The following is a 21,739-nucleotide window of genomic DNA, read 5'->3' as shown; positions in this document are numbered from 1 at the left end:
TGTTTTGTTTTGTAAATGCCATATTCAGAATAGAGCAGTAATAGAGCCATTTGTATTATTTTTCAGACGAAACTGCATTTTAGCAGATGAAATGGGGTTGGGAAAAACTATCCAGTCTATTACATTTCTCTATGAGATCTATTTGAAAGGAATCCACGGTCCTTTCTTGGTTATTGCTCCACTGTCCACAATTCCTAACTGGGAAAGGGAGTTCCGCACCTGGACAGAGTTGAATGTTGTTGTGTATCATGGGAGTCAAGCCAGCCGGCGGACCATTCAGTTATATGAAATGTACTTCAAAGATCCACAGGTACTTTTTGGAATTGTGTAAAACTGTAATTTTAAAAAATGAAGTAATGAGGCTGTAGTGGGTTGAGTTTTATGTGCTATGAACATCAATTTCTAATACTGCTAAGGTAGAATCCAGCTTAATGGAAATTTCTATATTTTCAGCTGCCATAAATTGCACAAATATTTCTTGAGATCACCACAATCTTGATGACAAGCCATTGTGCATGAAAGAGAATATGGGAAAGTGAATAGTTAAGGTTTCTAATTTTAGGTTTTAACTAATAAACACCAATAAAACAACCCCAGTACAAAAAAAAAAAAGCAGTGTTTATGCAATTAACACTGGAAATGGTTACTTGTATCTAAAGCCTTGTTTAAGCAGAGTAATATTACAGGGGCGTGATTTCTAATGTGCACTATTGTGCTGTGCATTAATTGGTCTGTGTAGACCTTGCTGGTGCTCACTAAAGGTCCCCCATGTGCACTTGGATATATTTCTGTTTAAAACATTTTTTCATTAAAGTGCACAGTACTATATTAAAGTAATATAATATACTTTTCTCACAACAGCATATATAAAGAGCCCCAAAATCTCTGATTTTGGATACCTGCATAAAACTCCAAAATAGCTGAAAATCCAGAAAAATAAAATAAACCCCAAAAAGCACTTTGAATAGAACATGCGAGAAATAGAAAATTAGTTGGGATGATAGGTGTTGGGGCTATAGGGAGAACCAAACAACATTTTAAAAACATATGATTGGATTAAGAAAATCTGATCCTAAAATCCACCTTTTTATATGTTGCTGCATAATGGAGAAAACATAGTTCAGTAATTATTGTCCTCTAACTTTTAATAAATTTAGTGCAGGTTGTTTACTATTAAAATGAGTGAGATGCCATGACCTCTGGCAGATAGCTGGTTTCTTTACTAGTCAATGTTTGGGAAGTGAGCTAGCATGTCTAAAACACTTTGCATCTATGGAGGGAGGTTGTTGGTGCTGGCAAAATAGTACTGGGAAAGTAGAAGGATTTTAAAAACTGCAGCTTCAGTGTACTTATCTTCTGAATAATAGGGCTTCAGTTTATAATTAATGCCAACGAACATGGGTTTATGAAAAATAGATCCTGTCAAATTAACTTGATATCTTTTTGGATGAGATTACAAGCTTAATTGATAAAGAATAATAGTGTTGATGTGAAATACATAGAGTTCTGTAAGGCATTTGATTTTGTTTCACACAGTTATTTTTATTAAAATAACGAGAATGGTATAAATTTGGCATTAAATGGATTAAAAATTAGCTAAAGGATAAGTTTCAAAATGTAATTGTAACCAGGTAATCCTAATCATTGAGCCAGTGTGTTTCTGCTGGGGTCCTTTAAGGATCGGTTTTTGTTCCTAAGCAATTTAATATTTTTATAAATGAACTAGAAGAAAATATAAAATAATAATCAATAAAGTCCACAGATGGCAGAAAGATTGTGGGAGTGGTAACTAATGAAGAAGACAGGTAACTGATGAAATGTAATCTAGATCACATATCCAGCTGGGCACAACCAAGCAACGTGTGTTTCAGTATGGCCAAAAGTGAAGTTATATATCTAAGAACAAAATCCATGTTTACAGAATGAGAGACTCTCTCCTGGGAAACAGTGACTCTAAAAAAGATGAGTTCCCAGTGCAATGCTGTGGCCAAAAGAGCTAATGTGATCCTTGGATGTATTAACGGAAGTACAAGCAGGAATAAAGAGGTGATTTTACCTCTGTATTTGGCACTGGTGTGACTGAAGCGCAAATATTGTGGCTACATTTCAAGAAGAGTGTTGAAAAATTGGAGGGGGTTCAGAGAAGAGCCATGAGGAAAGATTAAAGGATTAGATAACATGCCTTTATAGAGCGAGACGTGGAGCTTAATCTGTTTAGTTTGTCAGAGAAAGTTAAGGGGTGACTTGATCATGGTCTAAAATACCTACATGGGGAACAGAAATTTGATGATAGAGAGCTCTTCAATCTAGTAGATAAAAGTATAACAAGATCCTCTGGCTGGAATCTGAAGCTAGACAAATTCAGAGCAGACACAAGGCACGTATTTTTAACAGTCAAAGGTTGTGAATTTTGTCACTGGAAATCCATTAAATCAAGATTAGATCTTTCTGAAAGGCATGCGCTAGATCAGGGGTCTTAAACTTGCAGCCCGTGGGCCATCTGTGGCCTGCAAACCTTCCCAAAGTTGCCCGCAGAGCTCCAGCAGTTTTGGGGCCAGGTCTCTCCCTTGGTCCCATCTGCCGCCCCTGGGCGCTCGCCCTCCCCCAGGCGATTTACAATGGACTGGGGCCCCGGCATCAGAGCTGAGCAGCATCTGCCTGCTCGCTCCACCTGTCTGCCGGCCCCTCCCTGGGGCGGGGCCGGGCTGTGCCTCCATGTGCTGCCCCCCACCCCAAGTGCCCCTGAGGGCAATGGGAAGCTGCGGGGGTGGTGCCTGGGGGCAGCAGTGCTCGGAGACCTCCCAGCCCACCCCGTCTCGGAGCGCCAGGTAAGCACCGCACCTCCAACCCTCTCCCAGAGCCTGCACCCCCTTCCCACGCCCCCCAGCTTCCAAACTGCCTCCCAGAGCCTCCAACCCCACCCCCTCCTCCTGCACCCCCACACCCCTGCCCCAGCCCAGAGCCTGCACCCAGCACCCAAACTCCCTCCCAGAGCCTGCACCCCAATCCCCTACCCCCAGACCTTCTCCCCCACCAAAACTCCCTACCAGAGCCTTAGGCGGAGTCGGGGGTGGGAGAAGAAGTTTGGGGGGGGCGGGTTCTGGGTGGCGTGAGTGACATTATTGGCCTGCTGGGAGGATTTGAGGACTGGCCTTGGCCCTGGCCCTAAGGTAAATTGAGTTTGAGACCCCTGCTCTAGATCAAACAGAATTAATTCACTATGCAGTGTAGCTATAGCCATGTTGGTCACAGGATATTAGAGAGGCAAGGTGGGTGTGGGTAATATCTTTTATTGGATCAACTTCTGTTAGTCATCTTCTGAAGAATAGCTCTTTGTGGTTCAGAAGCTTCAATTTCTCACCAACAGAAGTTAACTCCTCCACCTTGTCTCTCTAGAATTAATTCAGGGAACTCCTATGGCTGTGCTATGTAGGAGGCCAGACTAGATAATCATAATGGTCCCTTCTGGCCTTGTAATAGATTTCACTCCTATGTGAATTTACTGACTTGATTTTATTGGCTTTCAGAACTCAAACACCTAAAATACTCTGTACTAGTCAAGTATAATCATGGTTCTTTGAGTATGTGTCTGTGGATCCCACTTTAGATGCGCATGTGTGTGAGACTGGATTTTTGTTTTTAATAGCAGTATCCGTTGGTAGCTGTGCATACTCCCTCTGCCACCTAATCCTCCCTTCAGAGGGCATAGATGGCTAGCCCCAACTTTCCCTCAGTTTCCTCTTACTGCCTATGGTAGTAATATAGAACCTGGAGAGTGGCCTTCCCATTTGTTCTTAGTTAAACTTCTTGAAGCTCTTCATAACACCTTCAGAGATCTTCTGATTTTCTGTTATACATTGACTATAAATGACCTTAACCCATCTGGACTGAACAGTTACAGGCAGACACCCCCACCCATCCCCAGTGGAGGGATTTTCAACATGGTGCATTTGCAACCCATGGGCTTGAAACTCTACCTATCCTGTGATGGGCATATTCCAAGTCCCACATGCTGTGCATCTGCCTTTCAATCTCGGCAAAACTACATAAATTGCAAGATGCGTGGTTGCAACTTCATCTCCTGGAGCAATCTGTGAAGGTCTCTTCGGATGCTGTGAAGACATAGAAGCCAGTTTCATCCAGCACATCATCTAGCAGGCAAGTGACTCCAAAGACCAGCATGGAGAAGATGGCACCGAAGACAGACCTGCCATTGGCACTTATTCCCCTGACACCACAGGTGCTGATGCTTCTGATGCTCTGATTGCAGAGGCTCCAGGTGGAGCTTAGTGTCCTCCCATAAGGACAGACCACCTAAAACCTCACAGGATAAAGCCACCAAGCCCCACATAATGTTGATGACTGGTGATAAGAAGCAGCCTGTGGCACAGAGGGAGGGCTTTCTCTAGCACTGATCCCAGCTCCTGCAGCACCAGATGTGAGCTGCTAGGAAAGCCAGGACAGTTACTGGTACCGATGTACACCCTGGTTCCAAGAGCAAGGTATACCTCAGCCCCACCCATAGAGTAAGTCTGTTCCTCCTCCCTGTCACCAAGTCTCATATTTTTGCTATCTTCAAGCAAGAAATTTCTCCCCTGAGATTTGTGGTCAGTGTCCCCTGAAAGGCCTTCCAGTTCTCCTAGTCAGATTCAACTGCCCTCATGAAAGGAATGGCACTGATCTGTCCGCTACCAAACAAGCCAGCCACACCCCTGATAGGCCCGCTAGGATCTGTCCTCACAGATCTCGAGGAGATGGTCTCTCCACGTCATTTGAGGAACAGCTCACTTTCCTATCTACTTCTCTGTCCACATCACCTATATTAGATGACCAGGAAGAGCCAGAATCATGTCAACAGCAATGTCCTGTTTTACCACGAAAGGGCCTGTCGTCGTCGTCATCATCATCCGACAAGGCGGTATCCTTGGAACCGATACTGATGCTGGATGATTTCAGGTCATTCCAAGAGCTCCTTATAAGAATTGCTGAGACTCTGGACATAGAATTTGGTCATGTAAGAGAAATCTCACAAGTTGTTTGACATTCTGACTGGACTGGTTGTCAGAATCACCCTCCCCATAAGTGAGGGTCTAAAAGCCTGGGGCATACACCAACCATAATAACTTGACTGCAAAATGGATGCAGAAACAGTACTAGGTTCTTCAGTCTGGGTTTAAGTACTGTTATGCCTACCCCAAGCCAGGCTCCTAGTCATTTCAGGAACAACTGAAATTAAACAAGGCACTACAGGAACAATTGGAATCAAAGGAGTACTGCTAATGACAAGGACCCAAAAAGCCTCTGTTTGGAGAAACATCTTACTCTTGTGCCTTGTCAGATGCCTCAAACTGGTTGGGATGCCCTCCTGGACCACCTGCAGATGAAGGGCATCTGGTGCCAGGGTGATTTGTGCTGCATATGAACATTCTGGAGTTCAGGGCCATCTGGCTGGCTTGCATGGCATTCCTGCAGAGCTCTGCGTTGCAGATCTTTTATGGGTAGCCTATCTGGAATGCACTATATCAGCAATCAAGAATGTGCTTCATCATCCCCTCACTGCCAAGAAGTTGTCAGGCTGTGGACATGGTGTCATCCAAACAGGGTGACCCCATTGGTTCTGCACCTTAAAAGTGTAACTTTACACCCTAATGGCCAAGGTGGAGTCTGCTCTACAGGCAGCTCTGGCCAAGAGAGCACGCATGCAGGAATGCAGCAGGGAAAAAAGTCCCTTCCACCCCCCAGGGCACCTGTTCCAAACCCCCCACAGTGAATGAACACACAAACACACAATGGATATAACACAGGGAAATATTTATTTACAGAGGGATGGGAGGGGAGAAAAACAACAAGGGGAAGTATAGGGGGAGCAGTAAAACAGGGATGCATCCAAACCAATGCCCCAAAGGCCCCGTGGTAGCACTGTCTAAAAGGGCAGACACTGAGCAATGTGTCTGCACACACAGTTCAGGAGGAACTGAGCAAAGTTCCAGGCAAGTGCTGAGCCTTGAGTGCTCCTGGTTGTCTTTGATGCCAGTAAACTTTCCTCAACAAATCCCTCCAGTGCCCTCTTCTGCCGCTTTCTGCAAAGCCACACAGAGCGATCACCTCCCCACTTAACTAGCTAGCAGCCTCCCTCCTTATTCCCAGTGCAGAGTTACAAGCCCCAGTACTTACAGCCCCAGGCAGCTCTGGGCAGCAGTGATACTGGGTCCAGCTCCAGCCTGTCCTTCTCAGGCGATTTCTCCCTGGCACAGTGCTTCTCCTGGCTCCTGTCCTGGGGTGTCCCCGATCCGCTGCCCTGTCCTTCCCAGGCTTCAGGTTCTCCACTGCTTCACTTTGTGAGAGCCTGCTTACTGCCGCCCTTCTCTCTCTCTCTTGAGCCCCACCTCAAGTTTCCTTTCTTTTTCTCACTGCTCCCCCTCCCTCCTTAGGAAAAAGATTTAAAGGGGCCATGCTCTTTAAATCCCAAGAGGTTACACAGGTACCAGCAATGACATGGTAAATTTCTTAAGCAGGCAGATGGTAACCAGCCAAGCGTGGCTGCTGCAGAAATCTATCACAGAGCTGATATTTTGCCATTGGAGGACTCCCATAATTGATCTTGTCACCATGGAGGACAATGCAAAATGCCTGAACTTCTGCCCAGAGAAGACATGAACCTGGGCTTCTAATGAGACATCTTTCTGCTACAGTGGACTACTGGTCTCAAACATGCCTTTTCCCTGGTTCCCTTGATACCTGTGATGATATCCAAAGTCAGACAGGACAAGGTCATGCTGACCTTGATAGCTCTATTGAACAAAGCAGTTTTGATGGTCAGATCTCTTGCACATATCCATTCAGACCTCCCATCCTCTTCTTGATCTTCCCGGATATGGTATCCTAGACCTGCAGTTGTGGCACTTGATGGCCTAGATGTTGGCTGATTGTGCACCACTGAGAGACTGTTCTCAACAGGTTCAAAAACTCCCCATACAGAGCAGGAAGCATTCTGCTTGGAAAACCTACTTCTCCAAATGGAAACGGTTGGACAGCCCAATATAACATGGTCCCAGTTGAGGCTCTGATACCACAGATCTTCAACTATATTTTGAACCAGAAACAAACTGGATTTTCATTTAGTTCTCCCAAAGTCCATCTTGCAGCAGTATCATCATGTCCTGCTTCCATTCAGTCGTACTCAGGCTTCTCGCATGTGACAGAATCAAAATTCTTTTAAGGACCCTCCTGCATACTTAAGTACCTATTGAAGACCTGATTTCTACATGGGATTGCAATATCCTCTCCTTTCAAGCTGCTTTCCAATTTTTGGATAGAACACTTTACCTTTAACATGGTCTTTCTAGTGGCCATCAGGTCAGCATGGCGGGTCAGTGAGCTCCCAAGTTCTCATGGCCAGATCTCCCTACACATCTTTTCACAGAAGCAAGTCAGTGCTGAGACTTCATTCTACATTCATCCCAAATGTGATCTCAGTCTCAAAGTTTCACCTGAATCAGTCATTTTGCAGACCAGCCTTCTTTTCAAAACCAGACTTGATACCATAAGAGAAGAATAATGTAGTTCTGCTGTCCTGAAAGTGGCATCAAACCTAGCCACCACATCAAGGGCATAATGTTTGACAAAAGTCAGCAGGTTTACATACATCACGTTCTGGCATGTTCCTGAAGCAGGCAGAAGATACAACATCTGCACTGATGTTTGGTGGGAGTGACTCAGCAGCTAACCAACAGGAGGAGATACAATATGTGATACATGTTGAAATTCTCTGTGATGAGATTGAGTGGCTTTTTAATGAGCCAGATATAGCCACAAAAAGAGATTAGGAGACAGTTAAAAGGGTTTGGTCCAGTCAGGTAATAGAGAGAGGCTATGGAAATATTGAAGGAATGTAGGTTTGACTCCTTGGCAGGCATTTTTCATTTCCACAGTTCAGAAGGGACACTGCTTGCTAGTTACCCACATTGGGATCCATACTGACACTCAAAGAAGAAAGAACAGTTACTTACCCTACAATAACTGGTTTCAGAATGTGGGAGGAGGGAAAAGTTGGGCAAATGACAACAGTGTCAAATGTTGTCAATTTGTAGCCACTGACTTTGGAACTAAAACATGTGGGAAGCTAGTTTACATTTTTTATTGTCTGAAGAAGATTGGGAAGAAATATATCAGAATTACATCCAGTCCATTATCTTAGAATAAAATATTTAATAGGTTTTATTGGACACTGGTACTGAAAAATGCAGGATTAACTAACCATAGTAAATGATGGAGATGCTCCCAATAATCAGCGAAACTGTCCCGGAGAACTTTTACCTCAAATTACGGAAATACTGGGGAAGTATATGCAAAGGTCTTTCCACAGTTGTGAATCTGTTCCTCTCCAAAACTCCACTTATTAGAATTAGATAAATTATATATGTAGTGAACACCAAGACATGAGTACTGACATGTCAATTAACAAAATATGTAATACTCAGAAAAATGGAACTCACACCTCCAGTTTATTCAGAATGCTTGAAAGAACTGTCAAATACAGCTTTGACGGAGAAGATAAATTTCTCAGTAAAATAAGGGAAAAAATTACACTAACACTTGGTGTTGCATTGATATGTTAATATTTTTGTGGTGTAACATGATAATGTGTCACTGCAAAAATTGTATCTTTGTGTCTAGTATGCACTGAGAAAGCACCGGTCCTTTCTTGTGCAAAATAAAAAAAAAACACAACAGCAAAAAGCAGCAGACTTATTTGTTTGCATTCCTTTGTTCTGATGTCACTGGTAATGATTGTATTTAAATATTTTGCTCATTGCACTTTTTTTGTATTTTCTTTATATGTAATGTAAAGTTTAAAAAAATTAGTCTTTTAATCTCCTTTATTCATTAGTAAGGGTTTCTACTTATAATCATTGCTGTTCTTTCAGGGTCGGGTAATAAAGGGGTCCTATAAGTTTCATGCTATCATCACTACTTTTGAAATGATTTTGACTGACTGCCCTGAGCTGCGTAACATTCCATGGCGTTGTGTAGTAATTGATGAAGCCCACAGGCTGAAGAACAGGAATTGCAAGCTTTTGGAAGGACTGAAGATGATGGACCTGGTAAGTGCTTCTTGGATCTTCTGTACTTACAGTAGTCCTGGTTGGTAATTTCTTAAGATGATTTGTAAGCCTTTTTCTGTGTTGTTCACTAAATCAAGTCAATTTTGAGAGAGAATTGTATGAGAAACTTTTCTTAAAGACTTTCTAGCTAGCCAGATGGACCTATCTACAAACTTTTAGTTTAAACTAAAAGTGCTGAAGAGCCCACCAATCTCCTCATTATATTAAACCTGAAAGCTGGTCTTTTCCCTTAAAAAAAGGAAGACAAAGAGAAATCCTTTCTATCCTACCTTTCCTCCCATATCATACCATTTTTAAACTCCCTTTTTGTCATCCTTTATCCCCATCTACACCTTTCCCTGCCTCCCATCTTTAAAAATTGGCCACTTATCTATTTTAAATGCGTACTTAGTGAAAACGTGGTGAAGTAAAATGAACTCTGGTGTAGGAGATAGGAACTGCTTGGTTCCAATTCTACCTCTGCCAGAGATTGAGCGAGTTCCTTAAAACTGACTTTCATGGGGAGGTAGTTAAAAGGTGCCCCATTTTCTTTATTGTATACCAAAAAAAGGGTTGAAAGATGCTTTGAAAAGTTGTTGTTTTTTTATTATTATTATTATTATTATTTTGCCTTAAGATGTGATATTTTTGATATTTTTGTCTTGTGCTTTTGCTGGAAGATTCCTTGCAACATCAAAGGAATGAAATAAAGTGGTCAACAGACCTACAGTAGGTTCTCCAACAAAAGTAAGGAAGTCAAACCCTGATACTGCAGATGTGGTTTTTTGTTTTAAGAAGCAAAAAATTAAGCTTTTTTTTTTAAAGTTGCCTTTAGCCTTTGTCTATCTGTAAAATAATATTTACCTTTCTCACAGGGGTCTTAAGGGTTAATTAATGAAGGTTTGTAAAGTTCTCTGTAAAGGCATTTATTATGATGTCTGAGAGGAAGATGGACGTATAGTTAAGGTGGTATACTGGGACTCGAGATCTGCTTTTGATTCCTGTTTTACTAGACACTTACGATGTAAGGTTGAGCAAGTCACTTAACCTTTGTGCTTCCTTTCCTAATGTGTAATATGCAGATAATGATACTTCATTTCTCCCACTCTCTGTCTTGTCTATTTACATTGTAAAATCTTTGGGGCGGGGACTCTGCATTTGTTTAGTGCCTAGCATGATGTAGTCCCAGTCTTGGATCAGCTTCTAGGAGCTACTCTGATATAAGTAAATAGCATTATTCTTTGTTTTTCAGCTGCCAATCCACAAAAACTAAACAACTTATTTAAAAATTTGTTTGCCTTTTTTATATTACTTAAGCAATATAAAACTTTACATTTTGCTCCCCTGCCATACTGCAACAATTGTCCTTCCCCATTGACTCTGGGGCCAAATCTTAATTTCTCCTACACTCTCTGCCTTATGCCTCAGCAGCTCACTTGCCACATCTGTTTCCTTCATCCTCATCTGCACCTTGATAATTCTACTTCCTAACTCAAGAAAAAAAAGGTTCTGCTTTGAACAAACATAGGGCACTGTGTACAAATAAATGTTTACTCAGCTGGTTTTGAGATGCTTGAAAAGCTAGGACAGATAGGTAACTGCCCTTTTCTAATGCTACCTGAGTAGTGTAGAATTTTTACTATTAAAGTGGGGAGTATAGTCACGCTACAGGACTGGTTTGTGGCAGTAACTGGCTTCTGTTCCTGGAGAAGAGGTAGCTAGTTCTAGCTATATTGTTAATGTACTGTAGTATGCTGAAGGATTTCCATTGTCTTAGTGATGAGAGACAGTGAGGAAAGCAGAGTTGTTAGAGCCTGTAGTATATACGTAGTCTAAAAGTCCATAATATTTGTGGAGGGGATGGGGTCATGCAGCGTAGATAAGCGAGAAAGGACACCGGCTGGTTGGCTAAAGGACCTATCTTTGGCAAGAAACTTAGTGGAGTGCCTGGACTGATTTGGAGTTAATGCCCTAGAGTGCCCTTGGAGGAAGGCCAGAGTGTTTGGTGTCTCAAAAGATTTACGAAGAGCCAGAAGAGTTGAATGATAAGGACAAAAACATAATGAGAAAACGTCTGCATAGATGGTTTCTAGTCAACTGCTTCTTTTTCTTGCAGGAACACAAGGTGTTGCTCACTGGTACCCCATTACAGAACACTGTAGAAGAGCTGTTCAGCTTGCTTCATTTCTTGGAGCCAGGTCGCTTCCCGTCAGAAACCACATTCATGCAAGAGTTTGGTGATCTGAAAACTGAAGAACAGGTAATTTTACTCATGCACTTTTTCTTTCCCTGTTTAAAGAGACTGTTTTAATCCTGTTACAGTAATTTTAATTACCTAATGATTATTATTTATTATTACAAACAACACCGTAGATCTTCAGAAAGGGAAGAGTAAAGGAGAAAAATATTTTTCTAGTTTATTTACTTTGTGCATTAGACAGTATACTTTTTGTAATAAATTTACCTGTTTCCTCTGTTCAGTCAGTCCCAAAAATGGCTGGGGGATCTGGGGACAGGTGTAGTAGCAGGAACAGCTTTCACTCTTTTGTTTTTTTTAGACTGACTAGATTTTCAGTTGACATTGTCCCTTTAACATGGCAACAGAATAAGGGGCTGCTCCTTTTTCCCTTGAAACAAATGGAAATATTGCCGTTAATTTCAGTGGGAGCAGGATTAGGTCTGATCCCAGATTAGTAAATGACATAACCCAATATAGACATTATTGTGCTTGTTATCTTTATTCAGAAATAGACTATTACAGTGCTCCCCATTTAAAGAAATGGAAATATTTCTAAAAATGCATGCAGCATAATATAACAGGTGCTAAATTAAAGTCATTGATAAATATCAAGATAAACTAATTTATTATTACATACAAAAACTACATTAAAAGGAGGTTAGGGTTGCAAAGTTGAGCACTCAAAAGTTAGGAAATGCTAGGATAAAGATTATCCATGCAACTTTAATTTATCTGCCTTCTGTTTTATAATACAGTCTTTAATTACATGCTGACCTACTACTTTTTCAGCAGGATCCTGTCTTGGTTCAGCTTCAGTCACCTTAATTCTGGTGGTATTAACTTCTGTTTGCTTGACATGTGTCCGTAATTTTCTTTTAAGACTGTTTTTTTGTATTTAATTGTTTACATTTTTAATAAAGCAAATTGAAAAAAACAGCAGTTACATCATGTGGATCATAATGACCCTCTACATATGACATCAATAGGGTTGGAACCTTTTGATTCACAGCACAGTCCCGTACCACTTGAACTAACAAAGTTGCAGACAGAAATTTCCCCTGGATGGACTAGCCACAAGACAGAGATGAGGCACATCACTCTGACAGTGGATTTCATAGTTGTTTGCTGGACCTCAGAGGAGTATTGGGATATTGGAATCATAGAATTGTGGGAATGGAAGTGACCTCGAGAGGTCATCTAGTCCAGTCCCCTGCATTCATGGCAGGACTAAGTATTATCTAGACCATCCTTGACATATGTTTGTCTAACCTGCTCTTAAAAATCTCCAGTGGTGGAGATTCCAAAAACTCCCTATCCAATTTATTCCAGTGCTTAACTAATCTGACAGGAAGTTTTTCCTAATGTCCAACCTAAACTGCCTTGGCTGCAATTTAAGCCTATTGCTTCTTGTCCTATCCTCAGAGGGTAAGAAAAACAAAAGGTTGTTCCAAGGAGGAGGGTGAAAAATTATGTACTTGAAACTGTCACCTCTCACTAGTCTCTTCTACAGAATCCTGGGTTCCATTTCAGATTCTGGAAGGTAGGGTGCTCTAGTGATTTACGTTCTTCCTCCCCTGCCCCTTTGTTTACTATTTCCCTCTAATCCTCAGCCCTCCGCATTAGTCTACCCCCCTGCTTTCCACACTGCCTGATCAACAGCAGGGGGAGCATTGAGAGCACAGGAGAAACAGTCTTACTGCTCTCAGTTCTGGTGCCCAGCACCACAGTGGCCACTGGTAGATGAGGAACAATTGTAGGGTAATTCTTGCTCAGGCCTGCCACCAAGGGTGACTGTGTGCTGGGGGCGGGCAATGCAGATAGAATCTTTAGAGAATTTAGCTGCCAGCCTCGCACAAACCTCTGAATATGTAGTAACCGGGATTTTCAGAACCTTTATAGTTTGGTCAAATTTTGGTAGGTTTTCACTGAGACAGCAAAAGCATCTCTCCGGGGCTACTCTACTAAATTACAAATACCTGCTCCAAAGCATGCAGGTGCAAGTCATCTTAAATAAAGAGACACATTTTTCCCTTAACTACTTCTCACAAAAGGCATTTCCTTGGAACTTTATATAATAAATTAATATTATGCCTCTGGCAGAAATCAGCATGGAAAATTTCAGCCTAAACAGTTAGTTTTATAAACAACTGAAAACAGAGTCTTAAAATGAAAAGTGTTAGGCAACCTGTAATAGGCATTACTGCCAGCTCTATCTAAAACAAAACAAAAATCCTGAAGTGTTGTACATATCAGTTTGTCTTAGGCACACTCTTTTACTTCACTCAGTTGCCATGATTGGTGTGAAATGATGATTCTTGCCTTGGGAAATTTTTATTCAAATGAGATATATTTGATAGCATCAAATACATGAGGAAAAGTTTACCGGCCAGAAATAATACAGTAACATCACATTTTTTTAACTGTAGTCTTTTGTATCCCTAGAGTAACCAAAGCAAAATTCAGTCAGTGGGTTTTATGAAAATCTTCCTTTTTTTTTAAACCCTTCTGTATCTGAGTTGTGGTAGAAAATGGAGAGAAGGAAATTTTAGAGGTTCTTGGAGTTCTACGATTAGGGTGATGCATATGGTGCAGATAACCAGAGCATCTCCTTAAAACTGAAGGTGGTATAATATCATTTGAAAATAAAAACTTAGTATTTAGTATTTAAGACTTTTGTTACACAATTATTTACTAAAGCTGTCTCTCATAGGTGCAAAAGCTCCAAGCCATTTTGAAGCCGATGATGTTGAGACGCCTTAAAGAGGATGTAGAAAAGAACCTGGCCCCCAAAGAAGAAACCATCATTGAAGTTGAGCTGACAAACATTCAGAAGAAATACTATCGTGCTATTCTTGAAAAGAATTTCACATTTCTCTCCAAGGGCGGTGGTCAAGCTAATGTACCTAATCTTTTAAACACTATGATGGAACTAAGAAAATGCTGCAATCATCCATATCTTATTAATGGTAGGCCTGCATATTGATCCCCTCTTTCTCATAATAGCTATGGGGAGTTCAAGATGATATAACTTGATATAACTGTTCCAGTATGTACACTGAGATAGTAGATTCTCTCCCTTTCCGTCAAAAATCCACATGATAAAATCACTACAGATGGATGGATGTACTACATGTCTTGACAAAAACCTGTAAAATACGAGCATCCTTTTAATTTCCCCCAGCAGCGTGACAACACATTTCACTTTAGAGATCATCATAGGCCCAGGTCCAAGTCTGGGACCACTCCTTAGAAACCCTCTAACGTTTCTTATCCCCTCCACCACCGCACTACCGCTTGAATTCCAACATGACTTTAGTTGGACAATATGTCAAACCACTCAAGTAGAGATTATTGCTTTATATCTCTTCGAAGCTGCATTTGGGTACATCACATCTTCTAGCTCTAGTGAATCTTGATATAGCAGTTAAAATAATCTCTGAATTGAACTTGTTGGGTAAGAAGTGGTGATCAGACATGATATTAAAGCAGATATTTCATGGCCTGCTAGAATTAGGAACAAGTTCTGGAAACAATATTTACATTTGTAAGATACCAGACTTTAATTGTCATTGGTCTTTCAGTGTAACACTGCTGTTTTTAGATCCAGACTGAATATAGCAAGTACGCAATGATGGACCAGTATAACTTCATTACTAGCTAGTATAATGTAGCTAATTAAAGTATGCTAATTTACACGTGTTAGGTGATCAAACCCATTATCTGCTTTTTGGGGACAAAGCATTCACATACCTCTGTAAATGTCACTTCCCGCATGCTGTGTTTTTGCCCACCAGCTTCTCTTCTTTTCTACAATAATCTATCATATGTGTTTGATCTGATGCTGATTGTAAGATCCCTGATTTGAGGGCCTTCTCTCTACAGCTGCATGCATGACCACGGTGCTAAAGAAATTAATTTTAGTTTTGAGTACTGTGAGGCTTCCAGATTGTTGCTTAACTAAATTTTCATGGAATACTTTTTAATAGAGGGAAAAGAAGTAATTATACTGATGTCATTTGATGAATCTAAGATATGATTTAGTATTTTGGAGTATCTTGCATTTTGCCATGCTAGATGACTGTCTTCAAGCTCAGCTGATCCTGGACTAGAGTAGTTTAAAAAAAAAAACTTTGATCCAATAAGTAAACTGAAGGCTTTTTGTTTGAGGGCGGGGTGTGTGTGAGGTGACTCACAGTTTTTGAAAACTTAAGTTTAGCAGTACAGTGCTGTCAGTTTCATGGCACTAAATGTTTAAAAAAAACCCTCAGATTTAGCTAGAAAAATCTATCTATCTAAAAATCTATGGCTATCATAATGAGATGAAGTTTACCAAAATAAGTCCTTTAATTCTAGAGAAGAAATGCTTCTAATTCTTGCCTTCTGTAACTATCTGAGCCTCAGGTTTTATCCTGTTGATCAATAATTAACATCTTTGCACTTATAACAGTGACACAAGTTAATTGTAATTCTGTCTCAAGATCTTACAATGGATATACAGCAGCTTTGCATCGCTATTCTGTGGAAAAACTTATAGTTTATAGCGGTTGCAAGATCTCAAGAGTGACTCACCACTGTTGTGCAGGCTATTCTTTTGATATTTTGCAGTGTACACAATTATGCAAATATTGTGACTCCTTAGGTCACCAGGTCATATTTGGTACAGTAGGTATTGACTAGAGTGATGTGTAATATTTAAGGGGAAATTAAGAACACTGTATTTTTAGAGTTCATGAAAGCTTCTGCGAACATGTTCCATTGCATATGAAGGTTTTGGTTTGTGTGTGTGATTTTTTGTTTATTTTTTTGCCCCCCCCCCCCCCCCCCAGCCCCCGGGTCAAACCAGGGCATTAACCATCTTGCATTACGTGAGTTGTCCCATGTAAATTTTGAGGCAGCTTTTCACAGTATTTTTAAATTGTGTTTAATAGTGGAAATTTTATTGTTGAAGTCACATGGTATTTCTTATGGTTCCTTAGTTGGGTGAGCATATTCCATGTGGAGTCAGCAGAAACTATTTTGATTCCCCTAATCTCAGGGAATGGCTGCATTTTGTATGTGTTCTGAGACAGACAAAGCAGTGTCTGTTTTTCTAGAATCAAGAGCAATGGGTTTTCCCTAACAACCACGCTCAAGGACTTATAGATCATACCTCTTCCCCAGATCCTGGAGAGCCAGTAGCAGAATGTGACTCTATGCTGATCCTTGCTGCGGTGTTGTGGGGCATGGTGAGAGGGCATTCTCTTGCCCTCACAACATCATGTGCACCTGGAAGTCATTTTTGATTGGCGAGTGTGAGAGCACTGGCCTACCAGATGATCCACAAATCCCCCTTCTCTCACCCACCACCCAAAAATTAACAACCTGAGGCTGAGTGGGGAGAAAGAAAGTTGGTGTTACTGGCTTACAATCAGCCAAAGATACCAGATACTTCTCCCCAAAAGAAATTACCAAGTAGGGATAATGAAGACCATTGGAGGGTGAGAAAGATTGTTTGAGAGGCAAGGTGGGTGCATTCTTTGACCCAGTTTGTTGGAGAAGGGTTGTGGAAAGGGTAAATTGTGTGTTTGCAGAGGTCTGTTATGGAAGTGGTGTGATCTAAACCAAACTCTGGCTCTTTTGAGGTTCCTCAATCACTAGATTTGTACGTAGGTTTGCTATGGTGTGGCTAGCGTAGTATGTCCTTTTGTATGTAGCTTGGTTACATATTTATATGTAGAGGTTTGCATGATTTTGTGCATTTCATAGTAGTACAACTTGAGTGTGATCAGAGGAAAACTGTGGGTGAGACTAAATAATGTGGCTGAAGTAATACTCTACATAAGCTGGCTGATAGTCTACAGTAGGCTTGGGGCATGAGTTCAGTAAAGTATTTGACTCTCATAGCATATAGGTCAGGATGGCTGCACATTTTACAACACTGAGAAGGGATTCTAGATGGAGACCAGGCTGGAGGATATGTCTAATTCTACTGTTCTTGCCTACGTTTATTATACTTTTTAATGAGACGTCATTCTTGTGCAGTATTTAGGCCATAAGGATCAATGATTAGTTAGTCTGGTGGGCAATAGTCCAGCTATGTGCTTCAGCTGAAGATGCTTATGTTTGTGAGAAATTTTGCATACACTTTCTCATGTGAACTCTGTTAGGTCAATCCTAGTTGTCCAGGTTGTTTGCTGAGCAATGCAGATCTCTGTCCAGGTAACCTGGCCTAAATTCTATCATATGTACTCTATCCTTCTTGTTTAATATAGAGCTGTCAGACATACTGGAAATTTAGTCACTTCAGTTCCTGTTTCTTGACTTGGGCTCATATATAGGTGAGAGAGTTCACATTACAACAGACGTGGATGGACTGCTGTGGTTCAGCACACCGACTACATGTATGTGAGTGCCCTAGAATCTAGGAAGGGAACTTAAACAAACAAAACCAAATATAACATGTTTTGTCTCTGTTACCCTCGCTCACGTTGTGCAAGACAAATGTCCAAGATGGTCCATATACAACTCTGAAATATAAAATTTAAAAAACAGCTTTTGCTCAAAATTTCAAAGAGGAAAAATGTCCATTGTCCAGAAGTGTCACAGAAATACTATTTCTCAGGCATGGAATTACCTGAAAGCAAATTGTGAAAAATGCCCTTTGTGAAGCTTCTTGCGCACCTGAAAATAACTATCTGATATGCTTTTAGTGGTCTGTTCTGTGTCCACATAATAAGCCCCCTATTTAAAATGGCATTCTTGTTGGCAGCCTCACAAGAGAGGTCAAAGAGAGAATGGGAATGAAACTTGAAATACCTTTTGTCCCTTGCAGTCTTTCTTAACCATAGCAGTCTGAGATGGAAGAGTGACTAGAAAGTGAGTGAATGAGTGTGTGGCCGGGGTGCAGCGGGGGGGAGCTTCTGCAAACTAAGCAAACACGAAGGAATACATATAGTGAGAGGAAAGCTAAATAGAAGGTAAAACAAAATAATTTCAGAGCTCTTTGCTTTTCCAATTAAATATTTTGTTGTCTGAACTTGGGCTCTGTGAATGCACTGTGGCAGTAGCAGGCCTACAGCTTTTACTCTTTGATGTTTGATTATAAATATTTGTAAAAAGCTAAATATAACTTCTTAATACTGTAATGTCCGAATACTCATCTTTCACACTTACATTTATCTGTTAAATTTCTTTTTTCTGTCCCTTAAATATCTATTTTAAAATGGTTCAATCAGTGTCTGGTCTGCTGCTTTTTTTATACAGTTTCTGGCTTGACAGTTTCTTGTTGAAATTCATGTATTACTCATAGTCAATATTCATTTACTTGGAAGGTGTTTTCTCCTCATCTTTTTCTGTTGAAAGCTAAGATCCCTTTTTTCCGTGTGCGCGTGCATGTGTGTATATATTTAGTTTTAACTAAGCTAATGTATTTGTGTAAATGTTTATGCACATAATACTTAAAACATTCCTGGGGCTTATACACAGGGTATTGAAGGAAAGCTCATGGTTTTTGTTTTTTTTTAATAAAACCTTTACGGTATTCGTGTATTGCTGTCCAATCTTTGCAGGTGCTGAAGAGAAAATTTTGGAAGAGTTTAAAGAAACACACAATGCCGACTCTCCAGATTTTCAGCTCCAGGCAATGATCCAGGCTGCTGGCAAGCTAGTACTGATTGACAAGCTGCTGCCAAAATTGAAGGCTGGTGGCCACAGGGTGCTTATCTTTTCCCAGATGGTGCGCTGCTTGGACATACTGGAAGACTACCTCATTCAAAGACGGTGAGAGCAACGATACAATACAGTTCTAAATAAATTGTATTTTCCTCAGTGGCCAAAGTATTTAACCTGTGAGTGATCTATATGGTAAAAGGATGGAACTCAGACACTTAATGTTACACATTTAGCCAGATCATTAAGGAAAAAAGCATACCTGTAATTGCAAAGGAGTATGGTATTTCTTAATGGGCAAGTGCAAGTGATCTCTCAGAACCTTAATGGACCACCTTTTAGTTGACTGTTCAGGTAAATTGTCCATCTGAAGTTTAAAGTAAGAATGTCGTCTGCCTCTAGCTAGACAGTCTCTTTTGGGTGAGAGCTGTTTCTGCTGTGGAAGTTGCTCAGAGGAAGAGAATAGAGTATGTTTTTCACTTTTGCACACAGTTGATTCAAGAATACTCGCTCTCTACTTTGCTGAGACAGTGGGCATGGAAATATCTTTTATTGGACCAACTTCCGTTGGTGAGAGAGACAAGCTTTCAAGCTACATAGAGCTCTTTTTCAGGTCTCTACTTTGTTGGAATTCTGCTGACCTGGTAGTCATGCTAAGATTTTTCTTAAAAAAAAAAAATAATAATAATAATAATAATAATGTTGGAAGATATGATGAGAAAGCTAGTGATGAGAAAGTGATGGTAAAAGTCTGCTTATAACACAACTTTATTTCAGGTACCCATACGAGCGAATTGATGGTCGAGTAAGAGGCAACCTTCGTCAGGCAGCTATTGACAGGTTTTCCAGGCCTGATTCTGATAGATTTGTTTTCCTGCTGTGTACAAGGGCAGGAGGTTTAGGCATTAATCTTACTGCTGCTGATACCTGCATCATTTTTGATTCAGACTGGAACCCCCAAAATGACCTCCAGGTAATATTGCAAGAGGCAATTCTTGTTAAACATTTTCTTTAGTTTTCTGCAGTGTATTTTTCTACCCAGTTAGGAGAGAGTCTGTTGTTGTCTCTCAAATTTCAAGCTTAATATGTTTTTATATTTAAAAAATTTTAATTTGAGTGCTTAAAAGAAACATACTAAGTTCTAGGCATTGACTTTTAATTTCTGTGTAACTTGTAACTGAATATTTCTTTTTATACTTCTCTAGGCTCAAGCTCGATGTCACCGAATTGGACAGAGCAAATCAGTGAAAATCTACAGGTTGATCACAAGGAATTCTTATGAAAGAGAAATGTTTGACAAAGCTAGTTTAAAGCTTGGCCTTGATAAAGCTGTACTGCAGTCAATGAGTGGAAGAGAAAATGCTACAAATGGGGTGAGAATATGTTCAGATGCAGACTTCCAAAGGCATAAATGTATCCTATTTCTTGCTTACTGTAGCTTTAGTTAAAGGAAATTGGGATTTTTTTGACTGTCAATTAGCTTTAGAATAGATTTACCTTTGTTTTTACTGTTCTTCACAGAAGATAAGTGCAACAAGTGTGAAAGTTTTTTTTATTGATGAACAAAACATTTTAGAAGTTTACAATTTTTAAGGACTAAGTAAAAGGCAAATTGTCTGGCTGTGCTATGAGATGTAAACAATGACATATCCAAGGAGATTGTTTCTCTCCTCCGAAATTATAGGTACAGCAGCTTTCTAAGAAAGAAATAGAAGATCTTCTACGAAAGGGGGCTTATGGTGCTCTTATGGATGAGGAGGATGAAGGGTCCAAATTTTGTGAAGAAGACATTGATCAGATTCTCCTAAGGCGAACACACACAATTACTATTGAGTCTGAAGGGAAAGGCTCAACATTTGCTAAGGTGTGCTTTGAAATTTGAAGAAAAAGTTGATAAAATATTACCAAAATAGATAAAAATAGTAATAAATGTGTTTTATGCATTAATTTAGCTTTTAGATTTACACTGTCCAACTTACTTTGGCTGTTGATTGGACAGTGAGTAAATCTCCATATAAATATATATTGGTGTTTCAGTATGTCCAGTTACTATGTTTTGATATCTCCATAATGTTAAGTTTAAGGAGCACCTCCTTTTGCTTTTATAATATATATATTTTTTTAAATAGTTGCATTTACAACTGAAAATGGAACATTTTTCCTGGTGATATACAGTAAAGAACTCAATGTGGTGTTTTTCGTATTGTCTAGGCTAGTTTTGTTGCATCTGGTAACAGGACAGACATTTCCTTGGATGACCCCAATTTCTGGCAGAAGTGGGCTAAGAAGGCTGAGTTGGATATTGATGCCTTAAATGGAAGGGTGAGACCTTTTATACAAGTTCATAATTCATTTAAAAGAGGATTTTTCTGAGTTTTCACGTTCTTTTCACTTTTGTTTTAGAACAACCTAGTTATTGATACACCAAGAGTAAGAAAGCAAACCAGGCTGTATAGTGCAGTCAAAGAAGATGAATTAATGGAGTTTTCAGACCTGGAAAGTGATTCTGAAGAAAAGCCCTGTACAAAGCCCCGTAGACTTCAGGACAAATCCCAGGGTTATGCAAGGAGTGAATGTTTTAGAGTGGAGAAGAACCTTTTGGTCTATGGGTAAGTAGAAGGCATCTGAATGGCTATGTGAAAAATACTTGTCTCTTTTTACATCAGTCCGAAGAGAGCTGTGGATAAATATTCTGAAGTGTGGAAGTCTTATAATTTATAGTCAATAACTAAACCATCATCTAGTACTG

At 40.2% G+C, this 21,739-nt stretch overlaps 1 protein-coding gene across 4 annotated transcripts in view; it reads left to right on the top strand.

Annotated features, from left to right (window-relative positions):
• The window catches only part of CHD7 (chromodomain helicase DNA binding protein 7), a 184,520-nt gene that overhangs the window by 143,454 nt on the left and 19,327 nt on the right, over positions 1-21,739 (top strand). For all 4 annotated transcript variants that reach the window (XM_084619507.1, XM_084619504.1, XM_084619506.1 and 1 more), the window contains exons 12-21: positions 67-310; positions 8,928-9,104; positions 11,221-11,364; positions 14,054-14,309; positions 18,891-19,101; positions 19,768-19,963; positions 20,196-20,363; positions 20,675-20,854; positions 21,202-21,312; positions 21,394-21,599. In XM_084619507.1, the coding sequence (XP_084475633.1) occupies positions 67-310; positions 8,928-9,104; positions 11,221-11,364; positions 14,054-14,309; positions 18,891-19,101; positions 19,768-19,963; positions 20,196-20,363; positions 20,675-20,854; positions 21,202-21,312; positions 21,394-21,599 (1,893 nt within the window). The remainder of the gene's footprint in view (positions 1-66; positions 311-8,927; positions 9,105-11,220; positions 11,365-14,053; positions 14,310-18,890; positions 19,102-19,767; positions 19,964-20,195; positions 20,364-20,674; positions 20,855-21,201; positions 21,313-21,393; positions 21,600-21,739) is intronic.

Source organism: Lepidochelys olivacea (assembly GCF_965140295.1).
Source record: "Lepidochelys olivacea isolate rLepOli2 genome assembly, chromosome: 2".
NCBI classification, from domain to species: Eukaryota; Metazoa; Chordata; order Testudines; family Cheloniidae; genus Lepidochelys; species Lepidochelys olivacea.
Note: the sequence above shows the minus strand (reverse complement) of the source record. Positions and strands in the feature narration are given on the sequence as shown.